Consider the following 21,019-nt stretch of genomic DNA (forward strand, 5'->3'; position numbering starts at 1 on the left):
GTGCTTCAGTGATCAGAGTAAAAAAAACAGCAGCATTAGCCTAGAAAAAATGGGGTTAACTATGAAAAAGAGGCATTTTCCTACATGTCCCCCAAAACGAAAGGTGAGGTGCAAGGCAGCCATTCCCTTGGCAGTTCTCATTATCTGCACAGGAAATCCTGGAAAGGCCATCTGCGTTTGCATGGTCAATCCCAGGTCTGTTGTCCATTGTAAAGTCCATACCCTGTAGGGAGAAGGGCCACTTCAATAGTTTGGTGTTTTCAACTCTCATCTGCATGAGCCATCAGAGAGGCCTGTGGTAAGTCTGAACCCTGAAGTGATTCCCAAACAAGTAGGGTTTCTGTTTTTTCACGGATCAAACCACAACAAAGGATTCCCCTCTCTATGGCACTCCCAGGCTGTTCTCTGGAGAGTAGTCACCTGCTAATAAAACAACTGATTGATCCTGACCCTCATCATTCAGCTGTGATAACACTGTCCCAATTCCATGATTGGAAGCATCTGTTTGGACCACAAACTTCTTGCTGTAATCAGGTGCAGGAAAGTAGGATCTGCTTTCATGGTTACCCCCACTCTTCTGCCTGGTGTGATGCTGTTTCTGACTAGTCTGACTGGGATCATGCTAATCAGGACCCCAGTCTCTGTGCTTTCTCCCCTAAATTGGTTATGGTGAGTACTTAGGTACATCCCAGATTGGCTACTGGTGTGTCGTTATAAGTCCCTAGTAAATGGTACCGAGGTACCCATGGCCTAGGTACAACAGGGGTTTCCTGTGGGCTGAAGCATGTGTTATGCCACCCATGGGAAACCACTCAAACACTGACTACAGGCCTGCTATTGCAGCCTGTGTAAGCTGGTGCTAATACCACTTACAAAAGATATCGTTTTCCCTATATCTGAGGTCACTACACTTAAACCCTATAAGTCACCCCTAAGGCAGGCCTTTTGATCCTAAAGGCAGGGTGCTCGGTTCTAACTGTGAGGGTGCCCCTGCATGAGCAGGACACCCCCACAACCTTTGGAGCCCATTCTCCCGGGTTGTAAGTGCATCAGCCATTTTGATATATAGAGTGGCCATGCATCATTACCTGATGGCTAACTCTAAACTGGCTGTAACGAACCCTGTCATGTTTGGTGTCAAACATGTTGGAATCATACCCCCCCACACCGTAGCCGGTGTGAGGGTATGATTCCATGCACTATAAATCTCCTCCGGGAGGCCCTCAGTGCTCCCGGTACCAGTCTTCCAGAAAAGGACAGCAAGCTAGGACTGCTGCCAACCAGAGACATGATTCTGCCCTCCTGCTGCTGAGCCAAGCTTGAGCAGGGGAAGGTAGGACAATAGATATCCTGTCACAGGGAGGTGTGACCACCTCCCAGACAGGGTTTAGTGTATTGGGGCAGGGTGGGGGCGCTGGCCAGCGCCACTGAGACTGCTTGAAGGGCACACTTGCTGCCCTCCTTGCATACTCCAGTTCAAACCAGTCCAGAGAGACGTTGGCTCCCGCTCTGGCGTGAAACTGAACAAAGGACATGGGAGTATCTTCCCCACTGTCCAGCCCTCAATCACCCCAACCCTTTCCTTAGGGTACTTAAGGGCTTACCTGTGGATAGGTCCCTAGTTTCATTGTGGGATTCGATTCAGATCAAACTCCGCGTCATCTTCAACCGTTTGGACACTCTGACCATGTCGGACTGACCACATCGAACTTCGCCTTGGGAAACGGAGACTGCTCCGAGTCTCATCGTCCTGCAAGTACGCTGCATCAACCGTGTCCGTTCTCCATTCAGGTCCCTCACAGGGCCTGTGAACATTAAGACATCCAACAGAATCTCCCTTGAAGTGAAGGAGTCACTCCCCTGCAACTGCAGGCACCGCAACGTAGCTGGTCGATTTACTGATCCTGGGTTCCTACAGACTCCAACAGGCTCCGTAACACAGATGACAGTTCTACAATTCACTTGAGGCCTGCCCTGCCCTCGCCGGTACCGCTGGAACTGAGTCCATGTGCATCGTGTCAGCAGGCCATTGCTAAGGCTAGTAGACTCCTGTCTCCAGAGATCTTCGAGTCCTCTCAAGGGACTCCTTTGATCCCAGTGGGCTCGCCTGTTTGCATGGGGCTTGCTCCGACTCCCCTGCGCTTGGTTAGTCTCCTGGACCTTGCTGGTCCCAACTTTTCTGCTTGCCACATTGTTTGCAGTTGCCAAGGCTTGTTGGTGCTCTCTATGGACACCAACCCCTCAACTCTCAACATCCAACACGGGAGAGCTTGTGATCAGCTGCTGGTTGTCCACAGTGTCGCCTGGTCCACTCAGCTGCAGCCCCAAGGTCACCGTTAACTTTCCTGCAACACCCGACATCAGTGGGCATTCGTCTTCTGTGCCTCCTGGTCACTGCTGGGTGGCATAGAATCTGTCCCCTCTGCTTGCAGGTACTTCTCCTCCTGAATCCACCTTTGGGTTCCACCGGACACTTTCACCTTCTTCAACAGCTGCATCTTCCTGAAGTCCTCCATTAAGGTTGACGGAGGTTTACGACGCCACTTCAAACCTGTGCACCTGGTGTTGGTATCCTGGTTCCTAAAGTTTCCACAGGTGGGGTGGCTCTCCAATCTTCTGTCTTCCCTGAGGTCTCTTCAAGGTCCACTGGGAAGGGTCCTTCTTTTCTAAAATTGCAACCGCGACTTACGCATTGACTTGAACAGAGCACACGGTCATGTTCCCACTCCGCACACAGCCTCCGTGGGGTTTCTGGTTACTTACCTTGGGTGGTTCCTTGGGTGCCCAGCACTTCTACGTCTTCTGGGTATAGTCTTGACGTGGGTCATGGCTCACAACCCACTATTTTAGTGTATGGTTTGGTCCCACAAGGTGACCACTGTGTATCCTGTGCTACTTACCTGTTTTCTTCGCAAACTACTGTGTGTATTGTGTATATCTACGGGAAGGAGATATTTGTATGTGTTAGTGAGTACTTTATAATAAATACTTATTTTTATAAATATACTGTTTTCACTTAATCTATACCTATAAGATTAAGTTCTGGTAAAATAAGCTGCTTTGGACTAAGCCTGAAGGCTGCTCTCCACAGCTACCACTTAGAGAGCTTTCTAAGGTTGTCTAAGACCACTAAAATCACCATAAGGGTTGTCTGGATTAGTGCATGGTGCTACAATTAAATAAGTGAGAACCATATACTAAGCCAGCCTCTCACATCAGGTCTCTCGAGTACAGGTTCTGTGCAAAGCTCTTCTTTCAGCATGTCAAAGGCCTTCTAACACTTCTCAGCCCTGATGACTTTCTTGTGCTGCTTCTTTGAAGTTAGCTTCGTAAGGGGAGCTACAATGGTACCATACCACTTGACAAACCTTCTATAGTAACCAGTCAAACCTAGAAAAGCTCTGACCTGAGTCTGGGATTTCAGAGGCTTCCAAGCCATGATAGTTTGGATTTTGGGCAGGAAAGGTGGCACGTGTCCTCTGCCAATCTCTTGGCACAGATACACTACAGACCCCTGCACTATCTGGCACTTGCTGGTCTTGATAATCAGGCCTGTTTGCTGCAAGCCTGAATCACTTCCTTGAGGTGGACCAAGTGACCTGCCAGGTGGAGCTAAAGACAGCAATATCATCTAGATACAATGCACTAAACGGCTCCAGCCCAGACAGTACCCTATTCACCAAGCTGTGGAGGGTGGCTGGAGCATTCTTCATACTAAAGAGCATTACCTTTGAGAATGATGATGTCGCCTTTCCTCCCTCAGACAGTGTAATCTCCCAGGACCCAGACGTTAAATCAAACAAGCTGGGATACTTGGCAGCCCCCAGCAGGTTAATGAGCTCATCAGCTATGGGAATGCAGTGTGCGTAAGTCTTAGTAACAGCATTGAGTCTTCTGAAGTCCACGGAAAACCTGAGTTCTGAGTTGGCTTTGAACACCAGCAACACTGGGCTGGCATAGGGATTACTAGAGGGCTCAATCACCCACAGTGACTACATTTTGGAGTCTTCCTTCTTAATGCTTGCCCTCACTTGAACAAATCTGTACTATTAGGGAACCACCAATCTCCTGGTTGCCTCAGGATTTGGGTTCCCGAGCCTCACTCTATAGGACACTTTCCCCCCATGAAACCCTACTGCTTTACCTTTGCTCCTGGACCTCAGCCTTTTGCCAAAGGCTCTCAAGAGTTGGGCCTGTTCTTTGCGTTAAAATTTCTCCCTGGAGTGTCTGTCTGCCCTCTTGCAACTCGGATCGCTCTGGCAGGTCTCTCAGGGTAGGCTATTTTTCCCCATTAGACTCCAGATCCTTACCCTAGGGCTTAGATTCCTTCTGCGCCAAGGGAAGATATTAGGTGGTTTCCTATGCCTCTTGCCTTTACATTTGGTTGTGGGAACCCTGGATACTGCTCCGAACTCCAAGCTCCCTTGACGTCCTTGGCGGGCTGTCTGGGCCTTTATGGCCACACACACCCACTACGACAGACCCAAAATTTATGGGATGGCAGGGTTGATAGCTACCTTCTTCAGGCCAGTAGCCCCTTTCTCACGCAAATGTGGCCATTGCCATGGCATGAAACGTCACCTCATTGTCAGTGTTGACTACCCTGTGCAAAGTATCTAGGATTATCTGCCCTAGGGAAAATGGCCGGTCCGCCACTGTAGTCATGCAGGCACCAGTATGACTGAGGGCTTCTACCATGGTCCTGTTGATGACTGGTCATAGTCTTTATTTCACAATGCCGGAAGGTAAGGTGGCCAGCCCACCCACAGAGACTACAGTGGCTTTAGTGTAACCCTTGGTTTCCCCTGGGCAAATTTCCACTGCAACCTCCGCCAGGCCTGGCAACACTAACAATCCCTGAGACTGCCCACCAGTGGGGGGGCTTCTTGGAACTGACAGTCTCCCTTTTTAGGTCTTGGCTTATCACAGTCCAGGCACACCCCACCCTTCATGGGGTTGAAAGGTTTCTTCCCCTTGTACCCTCACTAGTTAGGTTTGGAAAAGGTACAGGACTCCTCCTCTTGAGTAGACTGCTGAGGTTATTCTGAAAACTCTTTCATAATTGTTGCTCCCGTCCTTCACATGAGGAGGGGCTGAAACCTTTTTTTAGGGATCACCACCCTAGGACTTCTTAGACACTCTAGTGCATACCAAATCATCAGCTGTCTTAACAAGCTTCCTGGGGGCAATCAACTTGCATCTACTACATGCTGGTGTAGCTCTGAATAAGCGGATCATAGGTAGTTATTGTGTTACCTTCAGCCAGACCGCTAGTGCCTTTAATGAGACTTCTACAAAGTAAATCCAGGATTTTTGTGTGACTTTGTGTGTGTCCCAAAACATCTTCTGGTATGCATCAGTTGCGAGACCAAATATTGGCACCAGTGCATCCTTCATTTGTGCAGAGCCAGCTACCCCCTCTTCTTGAATTAGGAATGCATCCCTCCCCTGCGTTGCTACAAAATCCCACAGCAAAGGGTCCCCATGCTTCTAACCCACCCTGCGTATTCTCAATGACCTTTCGTAGGAAGAAAAGTGCACCACAAAGCTAGGTACAAAAGCATTGGGCAAGCGACAAGTGGGTGGCTCCCCTGCAGACACCTTACTGTTGCTGCAACCATCTTCACTGGGCATCAATCCCAGCTTGGCCTTCTTTACCTCCAAGGCCAACTTGCTTTCCTCCAGATACAGTTTCTTTTTCTGCGGGGCTATGGCTGCCAGTTTGGCCGGCAGCTTCTTTTCTGATTTCTTGCCAATGAGCTCCATCCGGCAGAGGGAAAGTTCATGGGGGCTGGTAGACTCTGATTCACTTCCACCCCCAGATGGTGCAATAGATAAACTCTATCGGGACAGGTTGTACTCTTGTTCTTCATCCTCTAGAGTTATCTTTTCCTCAGAGGGGATCTGTGTATCATGGGCTTCCTTGCAGATCCTAAGGGCTCTCTCACAATCTACCTTCTTGGTATTGTAGGAAGCTGTCTCTTTATATAGTATACCAGAAAGAGGTATGCTGTGTAAAGAGTCCAGGTATCCCTTATAAGTGAACAGGGAAGCCACTTGCTTTCAACAATCTCAAGGTGCTCTTTTTGTGGTAGTGTGGTTGGGCAGCCTGGGGCTTATCAGAGGGGAGCGTTAGGCATTTGTTGCATACACAGAGTCAATAAGTGATATACACACACTCAAAAAGGAAATCCACACCACTTTATATAAATAACGCATAGTTTTATATATGTATTTTAACACCAAGAACTTCGCAATTGGGCAAGTACTTTTTAGGTCTCGCCTGGCGTTGGAGCGCGCATGCACTCCTCGCCTGCGAGAGATATTGTAAATAACACGATTTCTAAAAGGGACTGTAAGCCCCGCCCCTCATTACCATTGGGTAGCGTCAGCGTTTATGGTAAATGCTGGCTTCCCATTGGAAAGGAGGGTTTTTCATTGCCACCCTGTCCGCTTTTCGGACGGCATCTCCGGACACCATTGCCTGCTTTGCGGCTGTTGTGAAGACATTTCTTATCAGCTTGTTTATTTTAAAAGCAGATAAGAAAAGTGTTCATGATGGCTGTGAAGCAGATGAGACCACGCGCGTGCTATGCGCATGCATCCCGCGTGCCCTGAACCCACTCCCCCCCGTCCTTGTGCATTAAATCACCCCTGCAGTATGTCCCCTCCCTCCCCAGCTGGGCACATATCCGTGGGACGAGCACGGCAAAAACATCCATCCTCTTGTAAATAGCGCCCAAATTGCTGTTCCGCCATTTCCCAGCACCGCATCGTGCCTACTCCGCGCAACCACCTCCCCCTCACATAACATCCTGTTATGGCAGGTTGCCATGGTTGAGGGGTTATGTGTGGAGGGTTCTAAACTGTGCTTCCCCCCTCCCCAGACATCGCACAACATTTCGACCAGAGCTCCCGAACCCTGGCCTCCAGCACCAAAGTCGGCAGTCCATCCGCCAGACCCATTGCCCCCACCCGAACCACCCCTTGTGCCAATCCAAAGACCCTACACCATCTGCCCAGGATCACCGAACACTACTCCCCCAGCCCCAGAGTCGGCACTGCATGCAGCCTCAAGCACAAGCCCCCCCGTCACCACGATCACCCACTGCTGTACCCTGCCACAAACCCACGGTCCTGAGCCCCATTCACCAATCAGCAACTCCCAAACTGACCATCCTGCAGCAAGCACAACCATCCCCCCCACAAGCGCCCCCCGCACCCTAGTCACCCTGCCATATAAACCCCAAAACATCACCCACCCATCCAAACTGCACTCAGCCGTCCCCCGCTCCACCCGCCATCCGCACGCATCGAACCCCATGTAGCACTCCCAATTCCCCACACACTGTGACATGGCGCCCGCATCCCCGCTCTGATACATCGAAGCATCCACGCATACCTGCCCTGCATTGTCAGCGTCACCCCGCCATCCTTGAAGGCCACCCGACCGTGCCCACCCTTCGCAATCCCCCCTCCCCATCACACATCTTATGATTTAAAAATATATTTGGCTAACCTCAGGCCTACACATGCACATGGCTGAGAACCTTAACTAGGAGCCTCAAGAGATGCCACTTGTCAACTACAAGGTCTTTCTTCCTTTAATATTTTTTCAAGTCGTCATTAAATACCAAATAGTACATGTCTTTATTGCCGTGGACACTAAGGCTCACGTGCCCGTTTCGGCGCTGACAAAATGATGGGGATCTCTGCTCCTCTGACCTACCGCAGTAGTAAGTGGCGCTGCGATATGCCCCTTGGTTCGTCCCCCCTCCCCAAACTAATCCGCGCTGTTTTCTCCAGCCCCAGAACCAACACTTCAGCCCTCCCATCCTCACACATCACTCACCTAAATCTCCCGCACCTTGCTCCACTCCCGCTGCCATATGAACTTCGACGGGGGCACCCTATCCCCCATGGTGTGGTCAAAACACCCATTCCTTCCTCCCAAGGCTCCCAGTCATTCTGCCCTATTTCCTCCTCCTAGAACTACATTATCTTCCTTCATCCCAGTCATTCTGCCACATTTCCTCTTCCCAGTACTACTGCCCAATTCCTTCCTCCCAGAGCTGCTTCCCATTTCCTCCTCTCACTCCTTATATCCCATGCCTTCCTTCCAATCGTTCTGCCTTATTTCCTCCATGGTGCATTCAGTATGTGCTCTGCTCTCTGTTAGTTGAGAGCGGTGCATGCATATTCTGTGCACTGCTCTGTGTTAGTTCCCACAGAGGTGAATTACACTTTCACCTCTTGTTCTCTTCCTGGAGACAGAGCAGTGGAACAGTTGAAACGTTAGCCCTAACTCCTGATTTGAGAAGATCCTTTCATTATCACCATATTAACATTTGCTGACTTTGATCTTGAGCTCTGCAGACCTGGACTCTAATGCCAGTTTCCGCATGCCATAGGGAGCCAATCACTCCTCCTCCCTGTGATGTAAAAGATGGCTTCATATACCACACATTTTAAACGCATTTTGTAAAATGTAACTTCAGATTGTACTTTCTTCTAATGCCCCACTAGCTTGTTGCTATCCTCCACCTCCTCATGGAATTCTGTTTTTTCCAACTGGTTTCTACTGTTTGTGTGTCCCCAAATTTAGGAAGCCAGGTGCTGGCTCAAAAGTGTCCTCTGCGCAGCCCTGGTGCGCACGGGGTCTAGGTTCAAACTACGTTAAACACCTAACATGAAATCAACAGAAATAACTTTAAAGTTACTCTCTTTCCTATTTTGCTCTCTCTTCTTTTTTCTCTTACTGTTTTGCAGCTTTTTGATTGGCCTTGAACTATGTGACCTTCTGCTTAGACACACAGTGCAACAGACACTCAACATCCTAAGCAATGCTGCTGAGACTGGAACCTGGTTTTTGAAAACGATGTGTGCTTGCACTCTATGTTTTAACACTCTACTGGAGGGGTACCTGGGAATCGTCTCATGTCATATACAGGTGAAATATTTTGCCCTCTCCTAGTTAGTAGCTCACTGGCGTGGGTAAACTGCCCTGACCAGTTTGTGCATTAATGGCATTGGCCGGCTCCATAGGCCCAGACCCTGTAATCATGAACAATGCTGCCTATACAGTAGGCTTGTCCCAAGTTATTGCCTGGCCTGGGGCCAGAGCAATGCGGGGCCCTCTCGACATGGCTTCTGTTTTTGCCAGGTGCCAAAGCAGCTGTTTCTAAGAATTATTAAGTAGAGCACATAGTATATGGCACCATATAGTGGCATGGTCATGTAAGCTGCTTCCTTGATAGAGAAGGCAGGCTTGCTTACAGCTTAAAATGAGCAAACACATTTTTCTGAAGGGCCGCAGGGGCATAAAGTTTTCTCTACACCATACTACCAGTACCACCACCAACAGTACCAGTACCACCAACACCAATACAACCATCCCTACCAGCCGCACCAATATCACCACCAGTACCACCACCAATTCCACCAGTACCAATACCACCACCAGTACCACCACCACCCCCAGTAACACCAGTACCACCACCACCAGTACCACCAATACCACCAACCAACAGTACCACCACCACCGGTAACAGTACCACAAACAATAACACCACCATAACCAGTACCACCAGCACCACCAACAATCACTACCACCACCACCAATAACAGTACCACCACCAATACCACCACCACCACAAATACCACCACCCCCACTACCAATACCACCACCACCCCCAACAGTACCATACCACCACCCCCACCAATACCACCACCACCACCACCAATACCACTACCACCACCACTATAACCACCATTCTGACCACCACTAACACAACAAATACCAACACCAATACAACCAATTCCACCACCACTACCACCACCACCAGTACCACTAATACCATCACCACCACCAGTACCACCACCACAACTACCACCACCACTACAAACAATACCACCAGTACCACCACCACTAACGCCACCAGTACCACCACCACCAGTACCAATACCACCACCACTACCGCTACAAACACCACAAGTACCATAACCACCACTATAATTATTACTATTACACCTCTGTGGTGATAGTAATATCAATAGTGGTAGTTATGGTACTGGTGGAAAATTACTATTATAAATTACAATACCTTTTAATTTTTCAAAAGGCATTGCCATTTACAATACCAATAGCTCTAAAACTCGCAGTTGCGCGACCTATTGCATTGTAAATGCTTGTCGTTATTACTTTTACAGTTTTTAGGAATGTTAGCAAACAGTGCTTTTTTACATGGTAATGCTTTCCTATTGAGAGAAGAACATTTACTGCGAACAGGTATTTGCAAAAGGATTTCAATTGTCCTCTGAGGTATTTGGGGGCCAAGGTCCCAAGTTCCACCAGCAGTTCGGTTTTACCTGCCCTGATATGTCTGGGTGCAGAGGTGATGGACAGGTTGGTAGCCTTGTGCGCTACATTGTTGGTAAAGAGGGTGGCCACCTACAAATAGGCTGCAAATGGAGACTTGGGGACAAGTCCAGGAGCTCCCAGCAGGGAACTCAGTTCGTGAAGGACCTGGGTGCAACTGGGAGCAGTCAGTGTTCGTTGACCCAGGTCGGGAAGCTCGGGTGCAGCCGGCTTCCCTGGTGCAGTGGGCCCTCATATCTGTAGGTGGTCACGGGTCTCGGTCTGGACCAAAAAAGGGAGACAAAACAGGACAGAAGGGCTGGCCTTTGCAGAGCTGACATCCGTCGTTGGCTGCTTAGTTTTCAGATTGTTGTGTTGGAGCGTTGGTCGCGGCAAGAGGTCCGGTACTCCCAAGACTGGTGCAGGGAGGCACTTAGGGGTCATGGCATCTCCAAACTGGGTGAGGAGATGGATCCTTATCTCTTTGAGTACGATGACCTCCTCCTAGCTGGCTGCTGCATCAGTGGACCGTTCAGCAGCTTCTTGGAACCGGACGTCGTGGCCGGTGCCTGCAGGAAAGTGGTTAGTCCACTCTAAGGGAGATGCTGGCTGGCTTTCAATGTACTGGCAACCCCGAGGCTTTTGGGGGATTCACAGCTGCAGGAAGAGTTGGGTGTTGTTGAGTCTGGAGCGGACCAAAAGTCCAAAATCCACAGCAGTCTTCAGTTCTTGCGTTGATCAGCTCTTCAGTGGCCTCTTCCTCTGTAGTCAGTTGAATCTAAAGTCCTGGTGTCAGGGGTCAGGGGGGGGTGCCAAAATACTACATTTAGGGGCATTAGGGCAGTGTAGAGTAGTAGCCAATGGGCTACTTACCCTTGGGGTCACTATGCCCCCTATATGACCACTTCCTATAGGATGTGGGCATAATCCTGTCCCACAGTTCCTAATTCTGCCATCACTGAGATGGTGGGATTATCCTAGAGAGGGGCACATGAGGCAGCTCATCTTAGGGTTGTATTTGACCTAGGTGTGCTCCACGCCTCCTCGCATAACTGATTTCCCGCCTGAACTGATGCCAAATGGGCCTCAAGGCACAGGGTGGCATGTCTTATGTCTGGGGACACCTGGGTTGCATATCAAAGGCGGTAGAGGCTTTTAAGCCTATGGCCTTAGTATACAGCCATCCTGCTGTAGGAGGTGAAAACACCTCCATCCAGAGCAGGCATTGTTCCTGACCTCTGAGAGTGGGTCTCTCACTTCCTAGGGGTCAGAAACATATCTGTGGTGGCAGGCTTGACTGTACCAGTCAGCCAGCACACTAGAGAATTAGTAGGATTCCGGGGATACCTCTAAGGTACCCTCTGGGTGCATGTATTAATAAATCCATCAGTGTGGGTTTATTAATATATGGTGTTTGATACCAAACACCTTTGGTTTCAGTGAAGCCATCCTGTAGTTGGGGAATAATCACCAGTGTCCAGTACATACAGTCAAGATGGCTTCCTTGGTCATTGCAATGCCAAGGAATCGACTTAGTAAAAAACGACAGGAGTATAACCCATAGACCAGGTTGAGATCTGGGTAAGTATGCAATAAACTAACAACGTCACAACCGGTGTCATTGAGGGAGGCAAGTATAAATGCATGTACAAGACATTACAAAACGTAATATCTGTAATACTATGGTTCACACAAATGCCTAGCCAATTCATTATCAACTATTGTAAATAATCTTTGATGAACCATATATTTCTGAACATATATTTTTTCACTTTGTCACTTCGTGCCTTCCGCTGCTTCCTCACTTGTCACTTGCGCCATCACCCTTGTTTGTCACAAGCACAATAGTGCACTAAGTTCTTTTTGGGTTGCCCTGGCAATTCGTGCCCACAGTGCTGATATAACTGTTCTGTTTAAATTGTTGTTTTAAATATATGATACCATGAGCACTTTCTAAAAACATACAACGAGTCTCCCTTCTCCATTTTGTAATGTCTTTTACATGCATTTATACTTGCCTCCCTCAATGACACCGGTTGAGACATTGTTGTTAGTTTATAGGAATCGACTTAGACATCACAGGGGCATATCTACTCAAACAGATATGTCCACGCATTTAATATTATGCACCCTGCCTTAGGGCTGTAAGGCCTGCTGTAGGGGTGACTTACATAGGTTGCATGCAGTGTTTGCAGGCATGACACACAGGGTGTGTGCCATGTCGTGTTTTCACTTTTGTCTGCACCATTTCTCACATTCTGAAATGGCAGTCTGTGTGTGGTGAGGGGCACAATACACTCTTGCCCTTAGGGACCCTCTTTAGTACCAATGCCCTAGGTACCAGGGGTACTATTTACTAGGAACTTACAGGGGTGCTAAAGGTGCTGCTAACTGGGGAATACTTGTACAGTTTTAGGGAAAGAGATCTGGCACTGGAGCCCTGCATATGTTAAAATGTATATGTTACAAATAATTTTGAAAATCTAAAATTTGTTTTACGATTTCAAACAGCTTAAGTTTGATCTGTTCAATGTGTTTCTCGCTCGCCAATATTGGAAATAAATGCTGTAATTCTTCTTTAAGTCAATGCCAGTAGGACCACATTGTTATATGTACTGTACATTACCCAGGTCCCAGGGCTTTTTGGGTTACCTCTTCCTGGAGACAGAGCAGTGGAACAGTTGAAACGTTAGCCCTAACTCCTGATTTGAGAAGATCCTTTCATTATCACCATATTAACATTTGCTGACTTTGATCTTGAGCTCTGCAGACCTGGACTCTAATGCCAGTTTCCGCATGCCATAGGGAGCCAATCACTCCTCCTCCCTGTGATGTAAAAGATGGCTTCATATACCACACATTTTAAACGCATTTTGTAAAATGTAACTTCAGATTGTACTTTCTTCTAATGCCCCACTAGCTTGTTGCTATCCTCCACCTCCTCATGGAATTCTGTTTTTTCCAACTGGTTTCTACTGTTTGTGTGTCCCCAAATTTAGGAAGCCAGGTGCTGGCTCAAAAGTGTCCTCTGCGCAGCCCTGGTGCGCACGGGGTCTAGGTTCAAACTACGTTAAACACCTAACATGAAATCAACAGAAATAACTTTAAAGTTACTCTCTTTCCTATTTTGCTCTCTCTTCTTTACATTAATGATGCCATTAATGTATAATGGCATCACGTGACTCGACTTGTCACTGGCGCGCATTTCCTGGACTCTAAACCTTAGCATTCCCTGATGGTATACACACTTTTGCACAAACAAATTGTTGAATAACAAACTTTAAACTAACATTAAAATTCCAATATTATAGGCCAGCACTTGATATGAGGCCGTTTTGAGGCCACTACAAGCTCTAGTATGGCTGGACTGCATCCCCCAGAATTTGCTGCATCACGTGACTCAACGCGCCACCGGCACACATTAGCTAGGCTCTAATCCCCAGCATTCCTTGCATTTAGTGACTAACCACACAACCGGTGCGGAAAACTGACTATAACAGCCCTAACCGCCATGGCCGATGTCCTCGTACCTGGCATTGGAAGCGTCTGGACTCGAACTATCGAGAGGTAAGCCTTCTGGGTTGAACTCGGTACACTCCCCAGCACATCCATTTTAATTAGTCTTTAAGGCCCCATGACACTTAGAAACTGCTGCCCATTTCTACCGCTTAGCACTGACTACAGGGCCTGTGGACTACTTACGCACTATGACATTTGGACACTGATACCTTCTTACCACGAAACACAGACCACGGGGCCATTGATTATGAGCCTGTGGGCAACTTACTCATCCATGAGCCACATGATTGGGGCTTATAAATATCTTGACTCATTCCAAAGAGCACATGGAAGTAGCTTTTGTAATCATGTTTAAAGTATAAAGATACACATGCCAGTGATTTAATTAATTAACTCCTTCACTTTCTACAGAGTAACAGGGGCTTTTAAGCACTCACTGTACAGACATAAAAACAGAGGGTTTGTCCAAGAAACACTATGCTTTATCCTGTTTCCTATTTGGGGTTACATATTCACTCTGCCCCCGTGCGCATTGTTACCAGATACTCATTCATTACTGCACTACTGCATTAATTAGTAGTGGAACAAGTATCACATCCAGTGTAGGTTGCATCTTCACCATAGGGCAATTACATGTAAGGCTGATGGTTGTCTGGTCCAACAGGTCTCCGCAATCGTCCTGTATGAGGGTGTATCCTCCCAGAGGAATCTGACTTAGGCACATATACAACTGGGGCATTACATATTCTTACATCATAATTTCTAGCTTGTAGACATTGTTATCTCTGTGGCTACTTGCCTTTCTACATTTATCTTCAGTCTGAAATACCTGGAGGCTTTACCCTTTCTTCTTTTTGTCTTCTTTTTTACTCTCTCCTATAATGATGTGTAGGATAGAAAGTCCCCTGAGCTCCACGCCAGGGCCTGAGTTGAGGCACCACACCCGATGATTGCAGGTCAGCTTCACTCTAAATTGCATTATACATGAGCCTATCTTGATATATGAAGCACTTACCTGTTCCTGTTGTATCACACTCAACGGTGTTAATGGGTTTTGCTTTATGGGTGTCAAGAATTTGTGCGCTGCACTCCACTGTGTTTGTAGGCATGGTGACTTTCTTCGATCACAAGCCTGTTTTGAAATTGTAACCTAGCTCTTATTCTGTACATATGTATTTACATATACTTTCTTACAGGTGACCTCAGGATTCTCTGAGGACTACTGGACTGTTTTGTAGCACTTCCCAACTTTGAAGCAGAAGCACTATCACTACAGGTCCTGATGACTGCCACAACACCTCTTCCGAGGGTTATAGGCTGAAACATGTTTACCTATCCTGGTGACACACCCCAGCAGGTTTAATCTTTCCTGCAGTGTCTTGCTTTTCAATCCTGACCCAGAGACGCATGACTAAAGGTGTTTGCATACCCTGGAGCCAGCTTTAACTTTCACACTTTTTCTTTCTACGCTCTGCTTACCTCACCATCCCAAGCTCATTAAAGGGTATTTATTACCTCTTAAAACATCCGCTGTGCTCCTCCCTCTTAGTGAGGGGGTTGTAGCCTGCACTGTGACTAGGTATTACGGTGTGAGGAGGTTTTCGGTGATGAAGCGTGCCACCTATGGTGGGTGAGGGAAATCGTCCTTTAAAAATGAATACTCCATATCAGCTAGGTTATTCTGTCCTCAACTTCTTTCTCGCTTTTTACCTAGACCCAGGTGTTCCATTGTGTTTCACAGTAGTATATTGGGGAGTTAACTCCTGCTGGTCTCTTAATCTCCTCAGGCTCTCCTTTTGTGATTTGGCAGACTGAACATTACCATTCTTTTTTACAGATACAATGACATGGTCTCCACAAAATTGAGATTCACTTACACAACCACTCCACATTGACTCCACAACGTTACCATCCTATCACATGGATGCTGCTACCACACGGACACTTCCAAGACGCCATGAGTAAGGGAAAAGATTAGGATTAAGGAAAGGGATATGGTTCCGGTTAGAGGTAGGGTCAGGGTTACAATTAGGGTTAAAATAGGGTCACAAGACATTTGGAGTTAGGATTCGGGTGAAAGAGAGGTTGGCGTCTAAAGCACTGTTCCCACTAATGTGCGCGCGCGGGCGCGCGCGCATGATGGTCACCCGGAGCGCGCAGTGTCCTTGATTTAGCGCGCACACTGTCAGAGACATCCTTTCAAGACCGTTCGCGCCGCCGCTTTTTAAACGCGAGCAGCGCGAAATCCAGGCGGGAGGCAGAGACATGGTACTTGCAGGCGCGCAAAGCCGATTGTGCTTAAAGGGCTTCAGCTTCAGCCCCCCACACCTCCATCGTGTGTCTGCCCTGCCCAGACAGCTTCCCGGGCACACAACAGCCGTACCGAGTACTTCACGGGTCTTTAATAGATCATTTGATGAGCTTTGTTGTTTCATCACCAAATGGCATAGGGAACCTTCAAACTCAATCCAGAAAAACTCAACACTTTAATCGTCGTATCGTGTCGCATTGTCTGACTAGCTTATGTTAGCAGAAATATGGTTAATTTCATGAATTTGCGCAAAAGGGAACTAAGAATGAACAATGGCACAATGTGCCTCCTTTCACCAATACAGTTCCCACCATGCATAATGACATGTTTGTTTTCACTTAACCCTCGTATAATGTTAGTTTATGTAAGTACTTATAGAAGACTACACTTTGTTTCATATTTGAGTGACTTTCTATGTTTAAAAAAAAAAACTCAGCTACTAAGTAAAAGTGACTGCATTGCATTGTTTCTCACATAGGTCCTCATCAACTGTAAAGTACGTCACAAATGAGGGTCAGTCGCCGTTGTGCGCTATGAAGCACTGTGCTGTGGAGCATTTTATTATGCATTGACTTCACGTCTGTGGCAGCAAAGCAGGGAACGAATTTATATAATATCTCTTCTGTCGCAGACTTTGAAAAACTGTGAAATGAAAGGCAATGGGGGGATCCTACTTATGTCTCATATGCCGCTGACACTATCGTCATAGGCTGACACGTTGAGGGAATCGGCGGGGATTAGAAGGCATGGTTCATTACTATCTGTCGCTCATTAGCAGATGGGGCCCTTTTAGCAGCGCGGGAATCAATAGGCGCAGAGGTGTTGGCGTCGGTCATAAATATATCTAATATACACAAACATTATAAAGAGCAGAGGTTATCATTCAATTCCCGCCATAGGAAAGGAAGATTCTTTTGGGTTTGCCCTTCACCAATTGACCGGGGCAAGCCTTCCACATGTGTTGTAATATAGTATAAACACCCTGGTAAATATTTTACTGGGTGCAATGAATTCCTCCTATTTCAAGTTTTGACCCTGAAAATGAAGTGTAACATGCGGATTCGGTATTTATAGCACAAAAATGAGCATGTTTTCACTTTTTTACAGGCCTTTTCCGCCTGATCAATTTTTCCAGGCTTTAGCTTGTAAAATCTTCCATTAATTGGGGAGCAATCATTATCTTATCCCCCACAATTTCAGTCCCTGCAAAGCTCGTGTTTGTGCAGGAATTTAAACCCCTAGTTATAATCAGGGCCTTGGCGATGACTGTGCATCTGTTGTGAAGGTTAAAATCATCACAAAATGAAAACTGATGCCCATATTTGGTTCTTTGTTGAGCAATCCTCTTACCCCTCGATCTTTCTTCCCTAAACAGCAGCAATCATGTTTTCTGAGTGTTTGCAGTTTTAATTTTCTGAAGCTAGCTTGGTGGCATATCTTACAATGGGTTTTCTTCCCCACTCTTCCGCAAGGGCAACCACATTTTCTTCTCGTTTTCTACTTTAGCCCCCTTCCACTCCCACATCATGGGAAAGGCAACCAACTGCCTCTCCGCTAAATACAACTCAATGGTCATGTGCTGACTCATTGTCTTTCCTATCCTTACCGGCATAATTCTACATTTCATGCTCATACATCACACTCATACATCTGCTATTTCCTTCTTTCAAGATTTCACAATGTCTGCACTCTCATTCATGACCCCCGCTCCACAATGACACCCAGAAAAAGAACAAAATCAATGTGATTCATCTGAGCAATTAACCCAAGAAGAGCTAATTAATGAACATAAGTCTTCATTTAGCGACCAAGTAACATTAACTCTGCCTCAGCCAGAAGACATCAACGGAAATACATTTGATGACCCTTCGTTGAACGCAATTAGGAAAATAAAGACCCCACATACTGGTGTCTTTACTAATAAGAATGTATTTCTAACCAAACCAACCCTTTTTACCATCATTAGTATAGTGAAAGATAAGGAAAAAAACATAGGGGCATATCACCAAGCGGCAGCGATCATTATAACTGCCCGCATGCAGTGTGTGGAATCCTAACGCCGTCTATTGCCGGATTCTATCGCCCGGTTAGCGCACTATCAGCAACGCGCATCGCCGAGGCGATAGAAATCCAGGCAATAGCGGCGATAAGCGGCAACATCGCAGGATTACCTTCGATAAAAAACAGAGATAGACAAAAACATTGCTGATAGCGAGATGTGGACTCAGCATAATAATCCACCTCCCATGATAAACATGGCCAAGTCAGAAAATTAGCAGGCGTAAGAAACCTGCGATATAGCCGGTTAGCGCTATTTTTAATATCGCTAGGCCGATTAGCGATTCCCTTGCTGATAGGGAGAATATCTGTTAGCGATTCATTTCGCTGTATTTCACACGGGAACGCCTACCTCGCATCTCATTAGCGATGCGAGGCGAGGCGAAAAGATAATAGGAACTACAGCATGGATTCACGCGTTAGCGTGTCCATGCTGATAGGGCGTGAAAATTATCGCCGCTTTTCGCCCGAAAACTGACGCAAAAGCGGCGATAATTTAACGCCGGCCCTTGATGATATGCCCCATAACTCTTTAACCTATACCATGCAGTTTGCAAGCAGCTCTTTGACACTTCATAGGTTACTGTCCTATATCACAATTGTAACTTATGAACTGCAAGTAACAAAAGGTTCTCTACAACAAAAGCAGTAACCTACTGAGATATCCACATTGTGTATATATGTGATCTTGTATAGGCTCCTAACATTCCCCCCCCATGAACAGTCCTTGAGCTGAGGACCTTCAGTAAAATCTTATTTGATACCACCATTGGAGCTTCTGTGCTTTTCTAAACCCAAAGTGTACTTGCCTGTGTAACCAATTCGTCATTGCGTGTATATCTAAATTGAAAACCTGTCTTAAGACACTTCATGTGGTGCTACATGTGTGGAAATGCACTCCCTTTTCACTTTTTTAAGCAAAGGTTTGGAGTGATATTTAGCGCTGCACCACATACGCGATCTGGTTCCCGGCGCACATAGCCTTAGTTGCAGCGCACAGAGACCTTATACTGCCGCACACAGAGGAAAAAAATTAGAGGGAACATTGGTCTAAAGTCATGTTTACGGGGAGGGTTTGTTGTAGACTCGCTGTAAGTGCATAGACAATGTAGGTTTCAGTGAGGTGGCTAAATTCAGTGTAGTGATACCAAATGGCCAGAGTTTTAGGGTGTGTTAGTGGTTTCTATTTAGTATACTACACTACATTGTGTACTGGCAGCCAAGGGAGGCACACATAAGCATCCCTAGATCTTGTCCCTCATTATGCCAGCAGGAGCCTGAACATTGTGTCCTGGGTTGGAGTTTCGCTATTCATCAAGCAGTTTGACCCCTGCGTTGGGAAGGGGGTAAAAGGATGCTCAGGCCAGATCTAGCACCGCACAAGGACACAATTATTTGTATGTTGTACTGAAGATTTTAACATCATATTTTTTCAAAATAAATGAAAATTTTGGAAAAACAAAAACGGGAGCATGACTGTCGTCAATGTTGTGTATTTTTAACGCAATTCTGTATATAAGTAACTCTAGTTATCTCTTACTTTATGAAATATCAGTGGGTGGAGGCACCAGAGATTCCATGTTTACACCCGAGGCATTTCTGATGAACATAAAAGAACTATGGCTACTCAGCACATTAATTAGGCTAGATTCACCTCTGGCCTTTTCAAATACAGGCACTAACTTAAATATACACACCAAGGAATTGCACAGATGGTCTGTGTAAAAGGCAAACCCATCTGGTCATATTACGAGTGTGGCTCATGCATTGCTCTGTGACATTGAGCTCTGTCCTTACCACTTCCTTCAACGCTCACTTCTTTCAAAGGCTTCGCCTTCTCTTCCATCTCCCTCTGTCTCTCTATGAGATGTTGTCGCAATAGAAGCCAAAACGTAAATGCATAAAAGATCTACAACATAAAATGCATTATTATATTTATTCAGCAGTCCATATCATAGAGCTCCACAATGATTACAAAATATTAACATCAAATTTCAGAACAACCATAAGAGGAAATGAATGCCCAATAAATGTTATGGAAATAGAAGAAAATAGCCTAGGGCCAGAAAACAAGCTATTGTGTTCAAGATGTTATACTTTAAGATGTGTGTATTCGCATGTGGCAAAGTGAGGTTCTATCAGAGACCACAAGACGCCCCATGATGGGACCGAGACTCCCTCTAAGGTCACAACACCCTCATGATGTAAAAATGAGGCTCCCTATGAGACCACAATACCCCCAGGATGTAAAAGATGGCACGTCTAAGACCTCAATATCCCCATGATGTAAAAGATGGCCCGTCTAAGACCTCAATATCCCCATGATGTAAAAGATGGCACGTCTAGGCACGTCTAAGACCTCAATATCCCCATGATGTAAAAGATGGCACGTCTAAGACCTCGATATCCCCATGATGTAAAAGATGGCACGTCTAAGACCTCAATATCCCCATGATGTAAAAGATGGCACGTCTAAGACCTCAATATCCCCATGATGTAAAAGATGGCACGTCTAGGCACGTCTAAGACCTCAATATCCCCATGATGTAAAAGATGGCACGTCTAAGACCTCAATATCCCCATGATGTAAAAGATGGCACGTCTAAGACCTCAATATCCCCATGATGTAAAAGATGGCACGTCTAAGACTTCAATATCCCCATGATGTAAAATGAGGTTCTGTCTGAGACCACGACTCCGCCCATGCTGAATAAAAGAGGCTCTGTCTGAGGACACAATTCCTCTCTAGATGTAAAACAGGCTCTATTTGAAGG

General features: G+C 46.6%; 1 protein-coding gene across 1 annotated transcript in view; it reads right to left on the minus strand.

The window, feature by feature from the left end:
• LOC146812454 (piezo-type mechanosensitive ion channel component 2-like) overlaps positions 1-21,019 on the minus strand; it is a 711,007-nt gene that overhangs the window by 529,236 nt on the left and 160,752 nt on the right. The window contains exon 12 of the mRNA XM_085619448.1: positions 20,043-20,154. Within this exon, the coding sequence (XP_085475574.1) occupies positions 20,043-20,154 (112 nt within the window). The remainder of the gene's footprint in view (positions 1-20,042; positions 20,155-21,019) is intronic.

Source organism: Triturus cristatus, chromosome 7 (assembly GCF_964204655.1).
Source record: "Triturus cristatus chromosome 7, aTriCri1.1, whole genome shotgun sequence".
NCBI lineage: Eukaryota > Metazoa > Chordata > Amphibia > Caudata > Salamandridae > Triturus > Triturus cristatus.